A 24,471-nucleotide genomic window follows, 5' to 3' on the forward strand; every position below is an offset into this window, starting at 1 on the left:
GCTACACTGCACTTGTTAATTAATAGGGAATAATTTTCTCTGCAAAGAAAAACAAAGAAATAATGTCATGTCCTTCAGTTTTTCAGCTCGATTTAGTTCTATCATGATCATTTCCTTTTCACTCCTGGATCATCCCTCCCTGTGCTTTTATAAAGCACTTCAATTAGTGCATTTCTGCCAGGGTCTGTCCATTATATTTTTTACCTCCTCCAAGTTCAATTTAACCTGGGCTCGTTGGCTGTGTTGGATCTAATTCCAATCAATGACAAAACAATGTTCAGGCGTGATAGGAGATGGGTTGGGGAGTGAGAGCTGGAGGCCAGCCCTGACAGGACTGACAGGGCAGATGGGTGGGACTGGGGAGCACAGTGGCATGGCCATACATCAATAGCACTCCAGTGCATTCATCCTGTAATTTATGGTTTTTAATTAGGGGGAAATCACAGAGATGCTGCAGGTCACACTACAGTGGTAGGGAACGGAAAACAAATGTCGCAATAACACTAAAACATGCACACGACAAACAAACGTGCATACTGTACTACACTCTTAGGAAAAAAAGGTGCTACCTTCATATGTCCCCACAGAAGAACCCTTTGAAGATGCCTTTTTGGTTGCCAGGTAGAACCCTTTCTAGAACCAAAAAGGGTTCAACCTGGAACCAAAAAGGGTTCTCCTATGGAGACAGCCGAAGAACCCCTTTGAATCCCTTTTTTCTAAGAGTGTACATACAATACATTTAGTCAGGCAGGCAGGCACACCAACACACATCCAGCCTTGTATTTCCTTACCAATGACTCGGAGCTCTGCATTGGAGTATACCTCCCCATGTTTGTTTCCAGCCACACATTGATACATTCCAATGTCGGACAGCGTCAGCCGGCTGATTGACAACGCTCCATTGGCAACTTGTATGCGCTCCTATGAACAGAGAGACAGAGACATGCCCTTTGATATACCTTATTCTGATTGCTAATTTGCATAAAAGCATGCAGCCAATGTGCCAGTGAATTATAGTGTGGCAGTGACGGACGTGGCAATGAATCTAGGTTTTCATCACTAATGGAGGGAAAGGGCAGGGTGGAAGGAGGCAGGCTACCAGAAAATGACCCTAATCAATCTGCATGTTTATGAGAGTGATATAAAACCATTCCCAATGTATATCACTGGCTTCACCACTGGGCCAGTTTCCCCTTCAGCACAAGGACTGGATGTGAGGAATAGGAATATCTTAACATCAGAGCTATACAGTATTGTGAAAATTGGTTTCCTGATAGGTATTCCCTATACATACTAAGTACTGTACACTGTTATGTACATCGCAGATCACACACTGTACTGGGTCAATGTTGAATAGTAGATTCCTGCCCCCGTGGTGAAGAAGATATACCTCTGTTGTGACTAGCCCATCAAAATAGACAGGCATATTAGCCCAGATGGGCTTAATGCACTCAAACCCAGACACTTAGCTACTTTATCTTCAAGGTATGTTTACATTCATGAACTTAAGTACAAATATATATATATATATATCTTTATTACCAGAACGTCATTAAACTGACAACAGTTTTTAGGGAAGGAATTTTGGCAGTACACTTTGTGACATTTCTACAGAGTTCTGCCTTCTGCCCTTCATCTCCTCTGTTTTCCAGAGGCTCACCCTTAATGTCATTAGAGCACATTTCCATAGGGGTGTCGGCTCGGCTCAGCTTAGGTTTGGCACAGCCGTGACTCCAGGCAGTCTGACGGGATTAAGGTACTGTCATATGAAAAGAGGAGCTGTCCTCATTGAAACATCAGTAGCTAAGCCCGTGTTTGAGCAGGTTGCGTTGTGAATTTCCATAATGCTCAGTGGCTCATAGCTAGTCGGATGCACAGTGGTAAATGTGCCTGCTGGCAAGAGCGGCAGAATGGTGGTGGCGTATATCAGTCAGTGCGTAGAAATCACTCTGTTTACGGGCTGCTATTAATTAAGCATGACATTCCTCTTACATCAGCAGTTTTCCATGCGGGGACCTTGGGGGACCATCTGCATGCCTTATGCTGAATGGAAATGATTGGCAATGTTATTGCCAACACAACCAGGTTTCTTCATTTTATATAGGACAGTATAAACAACAATCCACTTGTTTCGATTAATGTCACAAACAAATTAATGTAATTGTGGTTTTTGAGATACCTTGAATTTGTTGTTTTTGATTATCGTCCCTCTCGGCAGGTATGAGAAATGCATTAACATTATTGACAGTATCATAACTATTCATAGTCTACTGTGTACCCATGCACTTTAGCTCCAGACCAAACTTGAAGTTATTTGCAAAAATTAAGGTAATATCATAAGCCATTGCAGTCAGCTCATATGTCCAAATGAGCAGCACAAGCAGATAAGGTCCATATTGATTTACTGTAATGAATCACACCAAATGGTATATCTTCCCCTTTCCTGCCCTCCCTCCATGAATGACCTTTAGTTATCAGATTGATGAAGCTGCACTGGTTGCTGGTGACATTTCAAACAATGTAACACTTCTGCTTGATTAATCTAATTATCCAAGTACATTACTAATCCTCCCATTTATGTGCATATTAAGGAAATCCTAGTCCATGAGAATGAACACATCGATGTGTCTCACCTTTTATCACAAACACACTCAGAGGCATCAGATACAGATGGTCCCCAAACCTGTCCAGTTGAACTAGAAGTGTTAGAATTATATGTTACACTCTTTAGAAAAAAGGGTGCTATCTAGAACCTTAAAGTGTTCATCGGCCGTCCCCATAGGAGAACCCTTTGAGGAACCCTTTTTAGTTGCAAGTTGAACCCCTTTGGTTCCAGGTAGAATCTTTTAGGTTTCCATTTAGAAACCTTTCTACAGAGGGTTGAACATTGTACACAAAAGGGTTCTCCTATGTAGACAGCCGAAGAACCCTATTGTAACCCTTTTTTCTAAGAGTGTATGGAAATAAAAACAACTTTGAGTAAAATAATCCCTCAAACAGATGGGGGTAAATTTGTTACCTAATCTAATCCTTTCTTTCACCAAGCGATAGAACAATGCAAACCATTTCAGTAGACCTTGTAAAGGTTTTTAATAAAATGTGATGCAATGACTAGACAGATTGTTAATTATGCACAGCTGAAGGCAACCCTAATCTGGCTTTATGGGCAAAGGAGAGAGACAGAGCCTGCTGCTGCTGTTTGGAGCACTGCCTCTGGTAACAATAAAACAGGCCTGCGTCTCACATTTCTCCTGCATATATAACATCGACGGAATGATCGATACCCTCTGTTTTGTTTGTGACCATTTTGCATAATGAAGAAAATTTACATAAAGTCTGTTTATTTTTTCGTCCAAGCTGTGCCTGAGTGCTCACCATCAATCTCCAGCAAATATCCTGGCCACATACTGTAGCACAGGGGACCTGTCGCACTCCCATTCAGGTATATTGAATCATATTTCCACAAAGCCGTAATGGATGCTAAACAAATAACCTTGCAGTTGCAGTCTACACTGTACAGTATCTACTGTATGTGTTCAGCTCTCATTATTGTGCTCATTATGGGTAATCTGAGAGAGGCACGTGCCTATAGTACACTAGGTATAGGATGCACAATAGTCAATGTGTTTTTATAAAATGGGTTGTTTGGATCCTGGAAGTTGATTGGTTAATAGCAGGGAGTCGTACCATCACAATGCCTGTCGTGGAAATTCTTACACAGGGACACTCAAAGCTTAAATAAATCATTGTTTACTTGTCAGCGCGCTGGAGAGGTTCCAACCAACTCAATGCACCATAGTACACATGTCAATCAGGAGCTCTGCTTGGGCAGACCCAGCAGTTGTCTTATATACGGCTATACACAGACAAGTTATATTTGTATGATTTAGCATAATGAATTAATCATTACCGTTTTGTTTCATTCATGTGACTGACCAATACTGTTTCATAATGTGACAGACCAACACCTCACGAGGCTTCTCCTCTCTAAGCTGAGACCTTGAAACTGAGATATCTTTAATTTGTTCTCAAAACATGGTTTGGCTGGGCATACTGCCAAATTGTAGCTACTGATAAGAGGAGGATTTGTTCAGTCAACCACTTGCATGAACACAGAAATTGGTTTATAGAATAGCACAAACATAAAAATGTCCCTTACATGCCCATGAACAGTTCCATTAGATGTATCAATGTGCATGCAATGTCACACAGACCAGCCAGTCAATTTACTGTATAAACTTAATCTCCCCTGGAATAAAAGATCTAGACATATTTCCCCAAGCTACTAACCTGCATTAGGTTTGGTAGAGCGGGGGTTAATATAAGCTGTGTGCCTATCCAATCTTTTTTTTTTGCGATCTCCACCGTGCCATGCATTTGAGCGTGGCAATACTGACAGCTTATCTGATCCAGGCAAATTCATTTATCAGGATCATTATAAATGGATATATCCAAAGAATTGGCTACAGAAACAAAGGTAAAACAAACGAAAATGCACATAGTTTGCTGTCATTTCAGCTGATTAATGTGATTGTGTGACAGCTTTAGTTGGCTAGCTAGCAAAGGAGAAGTAACGTTAGCTTAGCTATCCTCCATAGCTATAGTATTGAATCGACAATCAGCTGGTTGTTGCCTATTTATACATTATTTATTAAATAATTATGTATTGAAGTTCTTGTCTCCCATCATCATTGAACCTCTGCTAGGTAGCTACATGCCAATAATTTGTTTATATGGAATGAATAGAATGAACAACTAGGTCAAAACATGAGAAGAGAATTAACAACTAGCCTGTTCTGTTAGCGTCTTCAGCACCTCAGCACTAACAACTGACTTTTTCTCGGACTATATCATCTGGTGGAAAGATGAAATAAAACAAATTGACTCATTAAAATAATGTTTTTAATGAAAACATGTTAATATTAAAAATATAAAAATATATATATAAAAGCAATAAAACAATTGAACCTCCTTGGGCCTAAGAAAGAACCGCCCTTAGGCGGGAGCTATCACACAATAATCCCCGGGTTCTCATGCCTTATTGCTTAAATAACTGGCTAGCTACAGTTGATCTAGGATGCACAAAAGTCAGTGTGTTTATAAGGGGCTCTTCTCCTTTTTCTCCATTGGTGGTACAGGAGTAATGATTTCACTCTGAGAAGAGAGATTTTACCAGAAGATTACGGCGCTCTAAGACCAGCATAAAATTGTATACAACAAACCAGAGCCAAGTAGACACTTTCAGGATAATCAAAATCCTGTTAGATAAGTGTTGTTGTGGGGAACTGAACAGTTTAAAGCCATGCACTAAAGGAATAAAGGTGATATCTAGCCAAATTGTGTTTAGATCTCTTTGTTTTTACCAGGAAGTAAACCATGGACCCATATACTAGGAAAGCAGGCTGAACAAGCCAAGTGGGTGCACACTGCTTTTGTAAGGTTTATGACAGTAATTTAAGTTCATAAAACTATCTGCAGTGAAATGAGAATGGTGTCTGTTGTGCATGATGCTTTTTTATCTGAACACACCAACGTTGCATCCGCCTGAATCAGCACAAATTCTGAGCATCTATACATTAGGTAAAGAGATAAATCAAACTCGATAAAAACAATGGAAATGCCATGGAAACATGTGGGGGAAAGATGCCGTGGGGGAAACACCCCGATTCTCCTCATTGCCCCCCAGCCCAAAAAATGTGCCTACATTTACGCTATTGTTTCAAAGTTTATTTTACACTATGTTGAGGTAAAAATCAGAGTATAATGCTTGTATAGATGTCAACTCCAATACATGTTCATGTCATCGTCACCTATACACTGCATTACAGTTAAAAATGACTTTAACTACCACGACCGATTCCTGTATGCTAGCTATGCTACCAGCATATTCGAACGGGTGTTAGCATTTAGCAGTCACTTCCTCTATACCTGAAAAGGGACAACTTCTAAATGTTATGCATTGGATTTTAGCAACCACATTGTGGGCCTGTTACAATACATCAATCATGACGGATTTGACAAATATCCACTTTGTTAGAGCAGATTTGTTGAATGTGCACCAATCCAGCATCCTTATTCTATCTCACACTGTCTGCATTCCATTGACCTCTTTAATGCATCTATACTGTATACTTCACTCCATATAGGTCTCACCTCCAGTGACTCCAGGTTCTCTCCGTTCTTCATCCACCTATAGGAGGGCTTGGGCTTCCCGGTGGCCTTGCATTCCCACACTAGAGAGTCGTCAATGGGCTTCTGCACATCCTCAGGTTTCTCTATCAGATGTGGAGGGGCTGCATGGTCAAAAAAACATTGTGGTGAATTAGAACATACTCACACAGATAATATATCTCACAGGTAGCCTATACTCCTTATATTTCTAAAATAATGTACAGTATTTTGAAATTATATAATACATATAATTATACTGATCCTATACTAAAATAAATGTGCGTCATCTATTTCAGTAGCACATACAGATGTAGGATCTTAATTTGAGCTAGTTTTCTACAGCAGGAAAATAATCCTGAAGCAACTGGAGTTCTGAATTATGTGGATTATAATTATAGACATGTTTGCAGGTCTTGATACATTTTTCAAGTCTGAAATTTAAAAGTGGAAATTACAAACTTCAGAAGCCTTTTTAAACCTCAAATACACTACACATTTTAAATGTCCTACTATGCAGGAAAGTTCTCCTACAACAGTGATCAAATGAAGATCCTACATCTGTATAATGAACCTAACACTTGGATAGTAATGCACCATTTACTCCATCTGCTGTATTTTTAGGTTCTTCTACTTAGGTCCAAGCATAAGCTCAATTTGCATTGCATTGCATCGACCTTATGCTTAAACAGAAGTACAACCTAAAAATACAGCAGATGGGGTAAATGGTACATGACTATCCAAGTGTTAGGTTCATTAATACAAGCCAGACGTATTAGTGTGTCCATGGGTGGAAAAAAAGGTGCCATCTAGAACAAAAAAGGGCTCCTTGACTGTCCCCATATGTGAACCCTCTGAAGAAGCCTTTTCTGTTCCAGATAGAACACTTTTGGGTTCCATGAGGAACCCTTTCAACAGAGACCCAAAAGAGCTCTACTTGGAACCAAAAAGGGTTTTACCTGGAACCAAAAAGGGTTATCCTATGGGGACAGCCACAAAATCCTTTTGGAACCCTTTTTTATAAGAGTGTACAGTACAGTGCCATAAAATACCTCTCCCAAAACCATTGAAGTAAATTATGGTGTAATTATACAGGAGCTGCATTGATTCCTACTCTATCTTCCAAGTACCTCATGACTGGTTAACGAATTAGCGAGGGGCAAAATGAGGAATATAAACCTCCAGATTTACTATCCTCGTAACTCCATGTTGTGGATGATGCTATAATCCTCTATCACACCAGGTCATTGTCACACCATACGTTTCCATTACACATAACCTAAATAATGCCATACTGCCCTGCGAGGTGATTTATCTGTAATAGTACATACAAATCCAACTCTAATTGTGTTCCTGCTTCAGCTCAGCTCAGCTTGCTTTCAACAATTTCAAGATGGCACAGTGAGGAATCCAATAGTAATTGCAAATTTATCCCTATCCCTCCTGTGTGTATTTGATGTGATGCATGTGTGTGTGAGAGAAAATAGAGAGAGAGAAAGAGAGTGAGAGAAAAAGGAAGAAAAAATGTGTGTTTGTGTGGTCTGTGGGTCTGTGTGTGTGGCTGGGTATTAAGAGGGTAGCCAGTATGTGTTTTGGACATGAAGTGCCCCGTATGAGATAGCAGAGAGAGAGAGAGGGGGGTACTCTGAGACTCCATTATCACCAGTCATTTAGCATCACATCCATGCCAGTGCAATCTAACAGAGGGGCCTCGTGGCCATGCTCCAACCTCTCCACCCCCCACGACCCCATTGTTGTTGTTGTTTTTTAGCCTTGTCAGGGCCGCTCACTCCATCCCTCACCCACTGTGAACGTATCGACTCTCAGTCACAGATCACCAAATGAAAGCAGGCAGCCCATCCCTGGCTGCATCAGGCCCGGTGTGCACACAATCAGCCCAAACATTTCAAATCAACCAGCTAAAGCAAAGAGGGAGATTGGTGAAAGGCAAAAGGGGAATCAGAGAAAAGGACTTAGGACAAAGTTTTTATGTGCAGTATCTTGAGATATGAATTATTGTAGGAAAGTATGAAATAAACTGCAGAGGTAAATTGCTGATTAAAATCAGTGGCATATGCATATTTAGTTGTATTCATCTCCAGAGTAGGCAACCTTTTAGAATGCAAATGATCCATGATCATTAGTCCCTGTGTTTTGATTTAATACTCATCATCATTATACCTGTCAAATATCGACATGTCAAAATGCTCTCTCAAATGCTCTCTTTAATACTCAGTCAAGAGTAAGACAATAGAGATGCATTTGAATGTAGCTTTGACTGACATTAAATCATAATTGTTATTCACCTTGTAAAAACACAAGATGTGCAAGACCCAGAAGAACCCAATTAAAGCATTAGCATATAACTGCTAAGAAACTCTCAAATAATGCCTTCATCTCTTTTCTAGGCAGAAAGCTGAGACTTTCACAGCTTTGTGGCTGCAGGTTATACTGATGTACACAAGATACATTTATCCATTCCCTGATTCCGACACAGTGCTGACGAATGTCTCAAAGGCTTAATCCAAACAGACTTGAAAATAAGATTACAGATTTGTATCACCTGGCAGAGAGACAGTGAGATGGAGAGAGACAGAGAGAGACACTTTTTACTATTTGTCTTTCTTTAATGAAACATTCTAATTTCATTAAAACCTCACCCCCCTTAAAATAAAACACAAAGAATATATCCTGTACTGCATACATGTGTACCATACTCACTTTTCCCTCTTCCACACAAAAAATCACCACTTCTACAACCGTATATCCAAAACATTTTCCCCAACTATACAGACAGCCCACCCCAACACACCATATCTCCTTATCATTTTATAGAACTCAAATTCCACCCTAAGGCGCGCAGAGACCATCCCATTAAATACTAGTAAAGGGTCTGTTATCCTCCACCTTTGACCCTGTTCCTCCTTGTTAGCCAAATAGCCAACTTTGCCTGAGCAAACAGAAAATTCAACAACACACATTTGGCCTTTTCCTTATTTGAATAGCTGTACCCCATTATAAACATCCCAACAGTAAAAACAACCCCCAACCTCTCACATAGACATTCCAACAGAGACATTAAATGGCATTAACCTGGCGCACACAGAAAACACATGTATCACAGTTTCTCTCATAACACAGAAAGGAACCCCCTGCCCGACTCCCGGTTCAACCCGTGCCAACCAGCTGTTAGTGGCCAGGGCTCCATGTAGATCCCTCCACTGGAGATCCCCTGACCTCTTTGGTGCTGGGGGTTTGTAGAGCCCCCTCCATCTAAAACCCACCATACTCTCCTCCCCACATACCCCCTGCCACTGATGTGCCTTCATTCCTGTTAGGCTCCTAATGTTCCTCACTTTGATGCAGAGGTTGTAGAGGGTTTTACCTCCCACCCCCTCAAACTCCCCCAGACTCGGAGTGTTAAAATCTAACAAGTCCTCCAGACCCCCTTGCCAGTCCCCAGTCTCTGCCATCACATGCAGTGGCGCAAACATTGGTGGCCCCTCCCCCTTTGGCCTCTCAAACACCCCCCTTACCGGCTCAGACAGTGCCTCCTGGACCTCCTCCAGGAATCTCTCCAACAGCCTAAGAGACGTTATTCCTGTTTGTTGTGCCAGGACTTCCGGGGTTTTCCACCCCTCCTCTCCCATCAGTCACAGGTCACCCAGCCTTAGTAAGCCCGCTGCCATCATTTGCCTCTGCAGGGTGGCCGAATGAACCGATTTCAAAAGGATGGCTGGGTAGTGGAAGATAGGCTCCTCCCACACCCACAGCCCAGGCTCCAAACCCCCTTCTCGTGTGGGCCTTAGCAGCTGCCAGGCCCTCAGAGTAAAAATCAGAGAGAACTGCTATACTCAGCCTTTCCAGCCTCATGAGGAACAGCTGCCGGTCCAACCCTAATCCGCCAGCTCTCCTCAGCAGTGCGCATGCCCCTCCAGCCAACATCAGTGTGGTACAGCAGTCTCTGCGCCACCTTTAGTCGGAATACAGCCACCCTGCTCTCCAGTTCCACCAGGCCCTGTCCACCTTCGTGGACGGTCATGTACAACACTGCCGCCCTCAGCCAGTGAGTGGCCCGACCAGAAAAAGTCCACCAGCTTGTGGAGGGGGGGGGGGGGGGGGGGGGGGGGTTGAGGACAGCCAGGTTATACCACAGGGAAGATGCCACCAGGTCAGCAACCTCCCTCTATATGACACTTGGGACAGGAGCCACCTCCACCTGGCCAGTCTTGACACCACTGCCTGCGACAGCCCCTCCCAGTTCTTCCTGACCCACCTCTACGAGCCCAGGTACACCCCCAACATTTTAAGCCCTTCACAACCCCACTGTAAACCCCCTGGAAGCAGAGGAATGGCCCTATACCCCCATAACAGAGCTTTGCTCTTGCCCCAGTTTACCTTAGTTGACGAAGCTCCCTTGTACACCTTCAGACTGGTCTCTATTGCCTGCATATCTTGCCCATCCCTGACCATCAGAGAAACGTAATCTGCATACACTGACACTGCCATGCCTGTCACCACACCCATGCCTGTCCAGCACACTCCCTGCAGTCTCCTGCGTAGCAGGCCCAAAAAAGGCTTAATGGCTAGTGTATATAACTGCTCCGATAGAGGGCATCCTTGTCTAATGCCCCGTCTCACCCAGACTGGCCTACTGAGCCCCCCTCCCACCTTGACCATACATGACGCCCCAGCATACAACAGCTTCTCAGAGGTCAAAAAACTCTTCCCAAACATCACATTAAACAGATACTCATGGTCCATCCATTCTATCAAAAGCCTTCTCTTGATGTGAAGAGACCAGTCCAAAGACAAGTCCAAAGTTCACATTAGAACCTCTTGACATGTCCCTGATTAACCTCTCTGGGGTAGGTGGGACGCAATCGTCCCACCTGGCCAATAGCCAGGAAAAATACAGAGCGCCATATTCAAATAAAATGATATAAAAATCTAACTTTCATTAAATCACACATGTAAGATACCAAATTAAAGCTACACTCGTTGTGAATCCAGCCAACATGTCAGATTTCAAAAAGGCTTTTCAGCGAAAGCATAAGATGCTATTATCTGATGATAGCACAACAGTAAACAAAGAGAGTAGCATATTTCAACACTGCAGGCACGACACAAAACGCAGAAATAAAAATATAATTCATGCCTTACCTTTGACGAACTTCTTTTGTTGGCACTCCAATATGTCCCATAAACATCACAAATGGTCCTTTTGTTCGATTAATTCCGTCGATATATATCCAAAATGTCAATTTATTTGGCGCGTTTCATCCAGAAAAACACAGCTTCCAACTTGCGCAACGTCACTACAAAATATATCAAAATTTACATGTAAACTTTACCAAAACATTTCAAACTACTTTTGTAATACAACGTTAGGTATTTTTAAATGTTAATAATCGATCAAATTGAAGACGGGATGATCTGTGTTCAATACAAAAAGAAAAAACTGACGCAACTTTTCTGTTAATGTGCCTCTTTCAAACAATTTACTTCAAGTGACCCTAATTTAAGATGGCCGTACTTCTTCATTACACAAAGGAAAAACCTCAACCAATTTCCAAAGACTGGTGACATCCAGTGGAAGCGGTGGGAACTGCAAACAAGTCCCTTAGAAATCTGGTGTCCCAATGAAAACCCATTGAACAGACAGTGACCTCAAAAACAAAATCTGAATGGTTTGTCCTCGGGGTTTTGCCTCAGAGACATGATTCAAACAGTTTTAGAAACTTCAGAGTGTTTTCTATCCAAATATACTAATAATATGCATATCTTATATTCTGGGGATGAGTAGCAGGCAGTTGAATTTGGGCATGCTATTTATCCAAAAGTGAAAATGCTGCCCCCTACCCCGAAGAAGTGAAGAACAAGTTGTCTGTGATTGAGCGTCCCGGTACACAATATGTTTGGTCCTTATGTACTATCGTACTATCCTTATGTACTATAGTCCAGATGGGACTTCAGTCTGTTAGAGAGAACCTTGGAATATATATTGTAGTCCGCAAAGAGCAATGCCACAGGCCTCCAGTTCTTAAGTTCACACAAGTCCCCATTTTAGGGCAGGAGAGTCAGAGCCACCTGATGGCAGCACATCGGCAACTCTCCTACCACGACGCATTCAACACGCAATAGAAGTCCAGTCCAATTATTCCCCAGAATGTTTTATAAAACTCCACTGGGAGTCCATCTATCCCTGGTGCACGACCGGGGGACATTTGGGTTATGGTCTCTGCCAGTTCATGGGACAACAGAGGAATGTCCATTTCATCCCTCTGTGCCAGAAAGTTTAGGGAGTTCTGCAAAGACCTGAGCACACATAGGATCACACATTTCTGCTCTATACAACTCAGTATAAAACTCCACAGTTCGCTAATGCATCTCACCCACCACAGAGGTCACCCGCCCATCAGACAATGCATAACCTTGGCTTCACCGCTCTGTCTTTCCAAACCAAAGGAGGAGGAGCTGAGAGTATCCATCTCCTTGAGCATGGAGAACCTAGCTCTTACAAGTGCTGCCTTTGCTTTAACCTGGAAAAAACGGCCCAGGTCCCTACGTAATTCAGCTAAATTAGCCTGGAGGCCGACGTTGCCTTGCCCCACCATCTCTACCTCCATCTCACTAATACGACGCTCTAGTTCCCCCAATACTCTCCTAGCCTCTGAGGATGAGAGAGCTGTATACCTTTGACAGAAAAGACAAATTTGGACTTTCCCCACATCCCACCATTGACTCAGACTCATACTCCTCTGCTGCCCCCACCTATCCCAAAAGGTCTGGAAATCTGAGCAAAAAGTGGCATCTTGTAAGAGCTTTACATTAAACTTCCAATAGGATGCCTGCCGGGGCCATGGTGAATTAGACAGCCGGTCCATGGTTATGTGGTGATCAGAAAACCCCACCGGGAGAATGGTAGCGCCCAACAGCCTATCGCGCTGATTCCTGGACATGTACAAACGATCAAGTCGGGCTGTACTCACCCTAGCCCCAAAAACATTCACCCATGTAGAGTTGAAGTCAGAAGTTTACAAACACTTAGGTTGGAATCATTCAATCTAATTTTTCAAACACTCCACAAATTTCTTGTTAACAAACTATAGTTTTGGCAAGTCGGTTAGGATATCAATTTTGTGCATGACACAAGTCATTTTCCAAAAATTGTTTACAGTCAGATTATTTCACTGTATCACAATTCCAGTGGGTCAGAAGTTTACATACACTAAGTTGACTGTGCCTTTAAACAGCTTGGAAAATTCCAGAAAATTATGTCATGGCTTTAGAAGCTTCTGATTGACTCAAATGATGTCAATTAGCCTATTGGAGGTGTACCTGTGGATGTATTTCAAGGCCTACCTTCAAAATCAGTGCCTCTTTGCTTGACATCATGGGAAAATGAAAAAATAAATCAGCCAAGACCTCAGAAGAATAATTGTAGACCTCCACAAGTCTGGTTCATCCTTGGGAGCAATTTCCAAACGCCTGAAGGTACCACGTTCATCTGTACAAACAAAAGTATGCAAGTATAAACACCATGGGACCACGCAGGCTTCATACCGCTCAGGAAGGAGACGCGTTCTGTCACCTAGAGATGAACGTACTTTTGTGTGAAAAGTGCAAAACAATCCCAGAACAGCAACAAAGGACCTTGTGAAGATGCTGGAGGAAACAGGTACAAAAGTACTTATATCCACAGTAAAACGAGTCCTATATCAACATAACCTGAAAGGCCGCTCAGCAAGGAAGAAGCCACTGCTCCAAAACCGCCATAAAAAAATCCAGACTATGGTTTGCAACTGCACATGGGGACAAATATCATACTTTTTGGAGAAACGTCCTCTAGTCTGATAAAACAAAAATATAACAGTTTGGCCATAATGACCATTGTTATGTTTGGAGGAAAAAGGGGGAGGCTTGCAAGCCGATGAACACCTTCCCAACCGTGAAGCACGGGGGTGGCAGCATCATGTTGTCGGGGTGCTTTGCTGCAGGAGGGACTGGTGCACTTCACAAAATAGATGGCATCATGAGAAAATAAAATTATGTGAATATATTGAAGCAACATCTCAAGACATCAGTCAGGAAGTTAACTTGGTCGCAAATGGGTCTTCCAAATGGACAATGACCCCAAGCATACTTCCAAAGTGGTGGCCAAATGGCTTAAGGACAACAAAGTCAAGGTATTGGAGTGGCCATCACAAAGCCCTGACCTCAATCCTATAGAAAACCTTTGGGCAGAACTTAAAAAGCGTGTGTGAGCAAGGAGGCCTACAAACCTGACTCAGTTACACCAGCTGTCAGGAGGAATGCGCCAAAATTCACCCAACTTATTGTGGGAAGCTTGTGGAAGGCTGCCCGAAACGTTTGACCCAAGTTAAACAATTTAAAGCCAATGCTACCAAATACTAATTGAGTGTATGTAAACTTCTGACCCACTGGGAATGTGATGAAAGAAATAAAAGCTGATATAAATCATTCTCTCTACTATTATTCTGACATGTCACATTCTTAAAATAAAGTGGTGATCCTAGCTGACCTAAGACAGGGAATTTTTACTAGGATTAAATGTAAGGAATTGTGAAAAACTGAGTTTAAATGTATTTGGCTAAGTTGTATGTAAACTTCCAACTTCAACTGTATACCGTCTTGTGTTGGGATGTTTAGTTCTCCAAACATCCACTAGGCCGAACTGATTAATGATGTCCCTTAACACTCCCACTGACATTGAATGAGGCTCTTCCCCATTTCTGTCTTTCGTAAAATCCATTTTACAGTTCCAGTCCCCGCCGACCACCAGCGTCTCCTCAGGCGCAACCTGTGAGAGTTCCTGTCTAAGACCCAACTAGAACCCCCCTCTCTCTCCCTGTGTTAGGCGCATACACATTTATAAAGACAAAACCATATTGTTAATTTCTGATTTTACAACAAGCAGCCTACCCCTACACACCACCTTTGAGGAGCACATTTTTACAGACAGACCCGGTACAAAAAGGACTGCCACCCCTGCACTAAAATTTGCCCCATGGCTCAACACATTTGCCCCTTTCCACCAGAGCCCCCAATCGACTTCATTCACCACATCACTATGCGTCTCCTGCAGAAACAACAGTACTTTTTTTTGTTTTACATATTCACCCAACACACTCCTCTTTCCCGTACCTCTGGCGCCATTTATATTGATCGAGCCTACCCGAAGAGTCTCCATAAGAAGTGGGAGAGAAGTCAGCAAAGAAAGAGACCAATAGCAAAGCTCATAAAGCCCCAGTGCCAGAAATAAACTATTAATCTAAATAGTGTCTGAAGGTAGACCCTTACGCACTGTTGTGACCCACTCCAACCTAAACTGTTTCCTGGGTGAGAGGACACCATGCCCCTCATTTTTCATAGCATGTACTGATCTTACAAACTTTCTCGGATCAGAAAAAAAAGCCTCAAGATTAACTTTTTTTCCCCTTTGTCTCATTCCGGAACCTTGTCAGTTCCCTCAAAGTGTACTATGACCCCTCTGCTTGACTGGCTGTCAGCTCTGGACCCATTGAAGAGGAGTCTGAAAAAGAAACTCATCATCCCCTTCCTCAGACTCACTTTCCTCCTCATCTTCATCTCCCATCCTGACCACCTGCCCTTCCTCTCTGGTCAGGGCCTCCCCCTCAGCACCAGGCAAAGGTTCCATGGTGCCTTTGACCACACCAGCCTCTCCCCTCCCACCTCCTTCTCCCCCTTTTTCCTTTTCCGCTTGACACCCTCCTCCTCCCCCCTAGTCTCTTACACTTCCCCACTATACTCTCCTCAGCCTCATCTACACCACCCTCCATAGCATGACTAGACTCAGCCTCCGCTACACCACCATCCATAGCATGACTAGACCCAGCCTCAACTACACCACCATCCATAGCATGACTAGACCCAGCCTCCGCTACACCACCATCCATAGCATGACTAGACCCAGCCTCAGCTACACCCCCATCCATAGCATGACTAGACCCAGCCTCAGCTACACCACCATCCATAGCATGACTAGACCCAGCCTCCGCTACACCACCATCCATAGCATGACTAGACCCAGCCTCCACTACACCACCATCCATAGCATGACTAGACTCAGCCTCTGCTACACCACCATCCATAGCATGACTAGGCCCAGCCTCCACTACACCACCATTCATAGCATGACTAGACCCAGCCTCAGCTACACCACCATCCATAGCATGACTAGACCCAGCCTCAGCTACACCACCATCCATAGCATGACTAGACCCAGCCTCCGCTACACCACCATCCATAGCATGACTAGACCCAGCCTCTGTTCTCTCCATCTCATTGCCCCCTGCACGTTGACCTCAATTTCCCCCACTGGCGCTTGTGCCCTCACCTTGTCTACAGCCTTTATGTGGGCACGCAAAGCTCTTTTCCCCCAAATCCCCACACTCAAAACACCGTAGACTATCTGTGCTGGCAAACCCTGCGTAGAGCCCCTCCCCATGCCTCACTTTAAAATGCACATTTAGCTGTTGCTCATTGTTTTCAGAAACATAAACACTTGCCTCCCGAACGAAACAACGTGCTTAACGGCATCTGCCTGAAAACCTCCCAACAGTACATGAAAACTGCTAGCAAACTTACCAAACGACTCAACTCTTTCCTGATTTGATCATCCGTAATAAACGGAGGCAAATTTGCAACTATCACCCTTGTCGAAGGGGTAAAAAATGGCAAAATTGGCACCAACACACCCCTTACAAATATACCACTAGCAATTAGTCTACCAACCAAATTTGCTCTTTTCATGAACACAACCACAGCTTTGTTTATTCCGGAAGCGGAATGTTTAAATTCAGCTCCTACCTGTTCACCGACTGCGAGCAGAACCTCCTCCACTTCAACTCCATTCTCAGGAACGCACCTGAATCCATGCCGTATAGACAGTGTCTCCTCCACGCTAGGCTGAGAAGCCATCGCGCACACCACACCTTCCAAACCCCAGGAAACTAACTCTCTTCCACCCTAACTTAAAAAAAAGAACTGTGGATACCGCTAAAACAAAGTGCATTAACCCTCCACCATAGAAAATAAAAATTGAAAGAAAAGACCAAGGACAGAATCAAGAAAATTAGTTAGGACTGAGCCCATCACACCAAACACTCAAACTCCAAAAACCTCCCAGCATGCACTGCAAGAGAGAGAGAGAGAGAAAGTACATCAAAATAGGACAGACCTGCTGCTAATATGGACAACCTATCCCCTGTAGCTCACAGCCAGAGCAACACTGCAGGGAGCTTGGAGGCAGGCACGTTGTAAATAATGCCAAATTGTTTAATGCACAGAAAGAGTTATTCCTGACAGCTGACAGAGCCTGACTTACACACCACAGGGGCATAGAGATGGGAAACCAATTGAAGGAGAGATATTCAGTTGAATTTGGAAGAAAATCAAGAGATCATAAATATTTACCCACACGGAAATAGATGGCCTGTATAGAAGTATGTATGTTAGTTATCACCTGCTGTGCTCAGTTTTTTTTTTAAACTTTGTTTTACAATCCATATAACTATACTGTATATCGTTGCTGCTACCAAAGCGAACATACTCCATATAATTAGTCCAGGCGGCCATGTTTCTTTAGAGTATTTCCCAGCATTTATCTGTGACTGATCCACATTGTGGGAATATAAACAATGAAACAACAAGTGTAATAAAAAATGCAGGGAGCCAGACAAGCTATTCTTGTACATGGGCCATTAAGCATGCTGCAGCGAAAGACCCCAGAAGGTAGAGATAAATCTCAGTGGTGAGGATAGCCTACAGGTACTTACTTAATAAAAGGACGTCTTGTATGAAGAATGCCATCGTATGACTACTAGAGAACAACGGAAGGTCGCAAAGCTTCATTTGAATGTCCATAGTAAATGCAAATGTATTTGGCCTAAAATAGACTAGACTCCACTCTGCCACTGATAGAGCCTTGAGACCTCCTGCTGTGTTATTAGAGGTCAAAATACTGTCTAATGCTGGGGCCAATAGTGACAATAATATTGGTCCTAATAGGGGGACAAAAATAATTTTGCTAAACTATTTTATTTTTCTCTCAGCTTGAAACATCCTGAATAGACAGTGATGTTTTTGATGATTTTACCTCAATAACCAAGAGAAAGGTTAAATAATAATACAAATAATACATGCATGGATGACAATGACAGCAAATCCAAAACAGAAATATTCAGCCGCAGGGAATCAGTTGAAAATCTACATTATTAAGTAGAGGATATCATCAGCTTACTATCTGAATGAAACAGAAATGAATACAACTAATAACACTAACAACCACATTTCACAACTACTCTTCCTCGTCTTCATCCAGATGCTGCACTGCGGATTATTCCGATGGCATATGTGGCCCTGGTCTAAGTATAGTACATTTAACAGCTTTGATCTCCAGTCAAGTTGGATGTCAATCCCAATGCCATCTGGTGGAGACCAATACAAGTCCCACGCACAAGGTCACATCCAAGGTCTCCTCCTCATCCACATCATCATTGCTTTAATCTGGATCAAAATATTATGGGCATCATGGCCGGCGGGGCCTTAATCATTTGGGATGCTCTGTTAAAACGATGCTCCCCCATGCAAAGTGGCCACAGTTGATTACCGATGGCTGTGTTTTAAACCCAGTTAGGTCTCCCTTTGATGCGTTTCAATCTGAACGAAGCTGACACATGCAGCCTTCACTGGTTCAAATACTCATGTGGTTCAGGATCACCTACCGTAGAATGAGAGCTTTCCTTTTACAGTGTTCTTCCCCCTGGAGTTCTCTGCCACACACTCGTATGTGCCCGCGTCTTCCTGCTGGAAATAAGGGATTTCCAGGACACCGCTGGCTTTCCTCACGTCCACCTTCCTAGAAAAGGGGATTCCGTCCACTCTATTCCAGTTTATAGAGGGGACAGGGCTGGAGTAAAGAGGAATGGAAAGAGAAACCTTGTAGCATGTTCATATTATAAACACAAATCATTTGTAATATCACAACCTCACCACAATACTTAACCTAGATGGATTCAATTGATCAGACAAAAAATACTGACATGTAGGTAATACATAATTCAACTAGTGTACCAGTAGTCACAGCCCCAACTCTACAAGACATCTCAGATGTCCAGCTCAGCTTCAATCAGAGGAGGGTTGGAGGCATGCAGTGATACATGAAAAATATCTCGCTGTTTGTTAATAACCTTTCTGCTTTTCATGTATTTGTGTGCCTGTTTAACCAAGCCCAGAGTCCACTTACTTTCCTAATGCAAAACATTCCAGTTTCACTGTCAATCCTTTGGCTACATGGACAATCTCTGGAAACTGAACTTCGATCTTCGGCTCGTATTCACCCATTATACCTGAGGAGAGTAATTCACAACCAATTATAAGAAAGGAAAAAACAACAACACAGATAATATGATATGTCGTTTCCTACATATGTCCTATAAGCGATTACAATCATACACCTGAGAAGTGGTTCTTTTGGAAAACCAATAACAGGTTCTCATTGTTGCTGGTATTCTCTATCTGTAAATCTCAATCACATTTCCAGAGGTTTCTCAGCCCAAATGGGCTCTTGAAATGGGAGAAACAAGCCAATTTCATCTCCTTGATATTGTGAGGCACGGTTCCCTGACTGACTGTGAAAGCTCATTCAGATCTGTATCTCCATTGTCTAATACAGCCAGGTAGCCAAGGCCCTATCAGCCATGGTAAATGAGACAGCTGGATGAGGCTCTAATCAGTGATATAGTCAAGTCACTAAACCTTGAGTCCGAGTCGAGTGCCAAGTCCCTACACTATTAGAAAAAAGGGTTCCAAATGGGTTCTTTGTGGAGGAATAGGGTTATACCAAGAACCGTTTTCATCTGAAGAACCCTTTTTGGAAGACAAGGGTTCTTTGTAAGGCAAGCCCACTGGGCACAGATGTCAGTTCAACGTTAAAAAAAAATTCACTGTGAAATCAACAACAAAAAATCACCATGTCATCGGATTTAGGTTAAAAGTTGGGTGAAATAAATTCCATTACTGGGAGATGAATTCACCTTTCAGCAGGACAATAACCTAAAACCCAAGGCCAAATCTACACTGAAGTTGATTACCAAGAAGACAGTGATTGTTCCTGAGTGGCCAAGTTACAGTTTTGACTTAAATCTGCTTGAAAATCTATGGCAAGACTTGAAAATGGTTGTTTAGCAATGATCAACAACCAATTTGACAAAGCTTGAAGAATTTTGAAAAGAATAATGGGCAAATGTTTCACAATCCAGGTGTGGAAAGCTCTTAGAGACTTACCAAGTGTCACGCCCTGACCTTAGAGATCATTTTTATGTCTCTATTTTGGTTGGTCAGGGCGTGAGTTGGGGTGGGCATTCTATGTTTTTGTTCTATGTTGTCTATTTCTATGTGTTTGGCCGGGCGTGGTTCTAAATCAGAGGCTGCTGTCTATCGTTGTCGCTGATTGAGAACCATACTTAGGTAGCCTTTTCCCACCTGTGTTTTGTGGGTAGTTGTTTTCTGTCTTGTGTCTGCACCAGACAGAACTGTTTCGCTTTCGTTCTCCTGTTTGTTGGTTTTGTTGGTGTTTGTTGTTGTTGTTGTTGTTGTTGTTGATTAAATCATGAACACTTTAAACGCTGCACCTTGGTCCACTCTTCCTTCAGCCCACGAGAACCATTACAGAACTACCCACCACCAAAGGACCAAGCAGCGTGGTAGGAAGGAGCAGCATCTGTTGGAGAGTTGGACATGGGAGGAAATCCTGGACAGCAAGGGATCCTGGGCACAGACGGGAGAGTATCGCCGTCCTAAAGAGGAGCTGGAGTCAGCTAAGGCGGAGTGGCGACGCTACGAGGAGTTGGCTCGAGGAGGCGTACACGAGAGGCAACCCCAGAATTCTTTTGGGGGGGGCACACAGGGAGACTGGCGGAGTCAGGTCATAGACCTGAGCCAACTCCTCATGTTTGCCGTGGGGAGAGAGTGACCGGGCAGGCACTGTGTTATGCGGTGAAGCGCACGGTGTCCCCAGTGCGCACTCATAGCCCGGTGCGCTACATCGCAGCTCCTCGCATCGGCCGGGCTAGAGTGGGCATCGAGCCAGGAGGGTTGGTGCCGGCTCAGCGCATCTGGCCTCAAGTGTGTCCCCTCGGCCCGGATTATCCTGCGCCAGCCCTATGCATGGTGTCCCCGGTTCGCCAGCACAGCCCAGTGCGGCCTGTTCCAGCTCCCCGCACTTGCCGGGCTACAGGGGGTATCCAGCCAGGACGAGTTGTGCTAGCTCTGCGCTCGAGACCGCCAGTGCGCCTCCATGGCCCAGTGTATCCGGTGCCTCGGCCAAGGAAGAGGCCTCCTGCATGTCTCCCCAGCCTGGTGAGTCCTGTGCCTGTACTAAGCCCTAACCCTCCTGCATGTCTCCTCAGCCTGGTGAGTCCTGTGCCTGCTCCCAGAGCCTGGCCTCCTGTGTGTCTCTCCACTCAAGTGATGATCCATGGCACGAAGCCTCAAGTGATGATCCATGGCACGAAGCCTCCAGTGATGATCCATGGCACGAAGCCTCCAGTGATGATCCATGGCACGAAACCTCCAGTGATGATCCCCATCCTCCAGTGATGAGCCAGAGTCTCCCCCTCCTGTCCGGAGCTGCCAGAGTCTCCCCCTCCTGTCCGGAGCTGCCAGAGTCTCCCCCTCCTGTCCGGAGCTGCCAGAGTCTCCCCCTCCTGTCCGGAGCTGCCAGAGTCTCCCCCTCCTGTCCGGGGCCCGCTGCGAGGATCCCCGCTCCAGAGGTGCCACATAAGTGGGCCAAGCTTAAGGTGGAGCGGGGTCCACGTCCCGCACCAGAGCCGCCACCGTGGATAGATGCCCACTCAGACCCTCCCCTATAGGTTTAGGTTTTGCGTCCGGAGTCCGCACCTTTGGGGGAGGGTACTGTCACGCCCTGACCTTAGAGATCCTTTTTATGTCTCTATTTTGGTTGGTCAGGGCGTGAGTTGGGGTGGGCATTCTGTTTTTGTTCTATGTTGTCTATTTCTATGTGTTTGGCCGGGTGTGGTTCTCAATCAGAGGCAGCTTTCTATTGTTGTCTCTGATTGAGAACCATACTTAGGTAGCCTTTTCCCACCTGTGTGTTTTGGGTAGTTTTCTGTTTTGTGTCTCTACCAGACAGAACTGTTTCGCTTTCGTTCTCCTGTTTGTTGGTTTTGTTCGATTAAATTATTATTTTTATTTTTTAATCATGAACACTTTAAACGCTGCACCTTGGTCCACTCTTCCTTCAGCCCACGAGAACCGTTATACCCAGAAAGATTCAAAGCTGTAATCGCTCCCAAAGGTGATTCTAACACGTATTGACTCAGGGGGTTGAATACTTATCTAACCAAGATATATTAGTGCTTAATTTTTTTATATATATTTTTTTGAATGTTACATTTTTCTTCCACTTTGACATTACTGAGTATTTTGTGTCGACTATTGCTTTTTTAAAATTAAATCAATTTTTAACCCCACCTTGTCACAAAACAAAATGTGGAAAAAGTGAAAGGGCACTGTATATCTCTGTGTGGGAATACTTTGGAACAGATTTTCTAAATTAAAATCACTTGGAGCTGATTTACGGGTGTTTTTACAGTCTTATTTGGGGCTCAGAACTTCGGGGGCCAAAAACACTTGGGCCAAATTCGGCAAAGAGGCCACCAGTTGGGGAACCCTGCTTTAGAGGATAAAAGGGTTTTTGGTAAAACCCTTCATAGAGTGTTCTAGCCTGAACCATTCATAGATGATTCTAGATAGAACCATTTACAGGGGGTTCTACGAAGAACCCTACATAGAAGGTTCTAGTTAGAATTCTCTGCAAAGGGTTCTACCCAGCACCAAAAAGGGTTCCCCTATGGGGACAAACCGAAGAACCCTTAATGGTTCTTCACACCTTTTTTTTAAGAGCGTATGGGTCAGAGTCCTTTATGCTCGAGCCCGAGTCGAGTCACAAATCCCTTGTTGGCGCTCAAAGCTACATTATGTAATGTAGAAAGCTTGATAACATACTGTTTTACAGATTGGTAAGGCTAGCAGCAAATACAGTAGCTATCTGACGTATGCTGTTGTAGCTATCGTGTTGAATAATGCAAGGGAGGGAGACTTTCTGACAACAAAGTCACTACTGGTCGAGTCCAAGTCCAAGTCATGACTGGTTGAGTCCGAAAATTGTTACTTGAGTCCGAGTCAAGTCCGAGTCCTGGACTCGAGTTCTACAACACTGTCTCATACCATAACCTTTAGGAGGTAATAGAAGCTAATGTGACGTGTGTGATTGGATGGTTCATTGTTGATTCCTCATTGTCACACCAGTAGGTATTGTAAGTTGGGAAAAAAAAGATACCTTCTCATGCTGCATCTTAAAAAATAGTATGCACTAGAAGTAGTGATTCCAGACAAGCAGAGATCCAGTGTCCTGCATTTTAAACCTAACCCTGAAATGCTGCTGCTTCTGCAGTGTTTTATCAAAACACAAAACAAAACCCGACTGCTTAGATACAGTCAGTGTAATTTACTGTAATATTATGCTATACTATGGCCTCCCGAGTTGCGCAGTGGTCTAAGGCACTGCATCACAGTGCTAGCTGTGCCACTAGATATTCTGGGTTCGAGTCCAGGCTCTGTCGCAGCTGGCCACAACCGGGAAACCCATGGGACAGCGCAAAATTGGCCCAGCGTCATCCAGGTTAGGGGAGGATTTGGCCAGCAGGGATTTCCTTGTCCCATCACGCACTAGCAACTCCTATGGTGGACCGGGCGCAGTGCACGCTGACACAATCGCCAGGTGCACAGTATTTCCTCCAACACATTGATGCGGCTGGCTTCCGGTTTAAGTGGGCATTGTGTCAAGAAGCAGTGTGGCTTGGTTGGGTTGTGTTTCGGACTTTTGCCTCTCCCAAGTCAGTACAGGAATTGCAGCAATGAGACAAGACTGTAACTACCAATTGGATACCATGAAAAAGGGGCAAAAGTAAAAAAAAAAAAAATATTACGCTATACTATCATCAAATCATATTTTATTGGTCACACACATGGTTAGCAGGTGTTATTGCGAGTGTAGCGAAATGCTTATTCTTCTAGATCCGACAGTGCAGCAGTATCTAACAGCTAAAATCTAACAATTCCACAACAAAACCTAATATCTAACAAATTCCACAACAAAACATAATACACACAATCTAGTAAAGAAAAAGGGATTAGAATATACACTGCCGTTCAGATGTTTGGGGTCACTTAGAA

The 24,471-nt window shown here is 43.7% G+C and overlaps 1 protein-coding gene across 3 annotated transcripts in view; it reads right to left on the bottom strand.

Annotated features, from left to right (window-relative positions):
* LOC139555969 (contactin-4-like) overlaps nucleotides 1–24,471 on the bottom strand; it is a 255,013-nt gene that overhangs the window by 49,136 nt on the left and 181,406 nt on the right. For all 3 annotated transcript variants that reach the window (XM_071369404.1, XM_071369411.1, XM_071369394.1), the window contains exons 7-10: nucleotides 19,460–19,562; nucleotides 18,939–19,123; nucleotides 6,154–6,293; nucleotides 792–921 (exon numbers count right to left, since the gene is read on the bottom strand). In XM_071369404.1, coding sequence (XP_071225505.1) covers nucleotides 792–921; nucleotides 6,154–6,293; nucleotides 18,939–19,123; nucleotides 19,460–19,562 — 558 coding nt within the window. The remainder of the gene's footprint in view (nucleotides 1–791; nucleotides 922–6,153; nucleotides 6,294–18,938; nucleotides 19,124–19,459; nucleotides 19,563–24,471) is intronic.

This window comes from Salvelinus alpinus, chromosome 2, assembly GCF_045679555.1.
Source record: "Salvelinus alpinus chromosome 2, SLU_Salpinus.1, whole genome shotgun sequence".
NCBI lineage: Eukaryota > Metazoa > Chordata > Actinopteri > Salmoniformes > Salmonidae > Salvelinus > Salvelinus alpinus.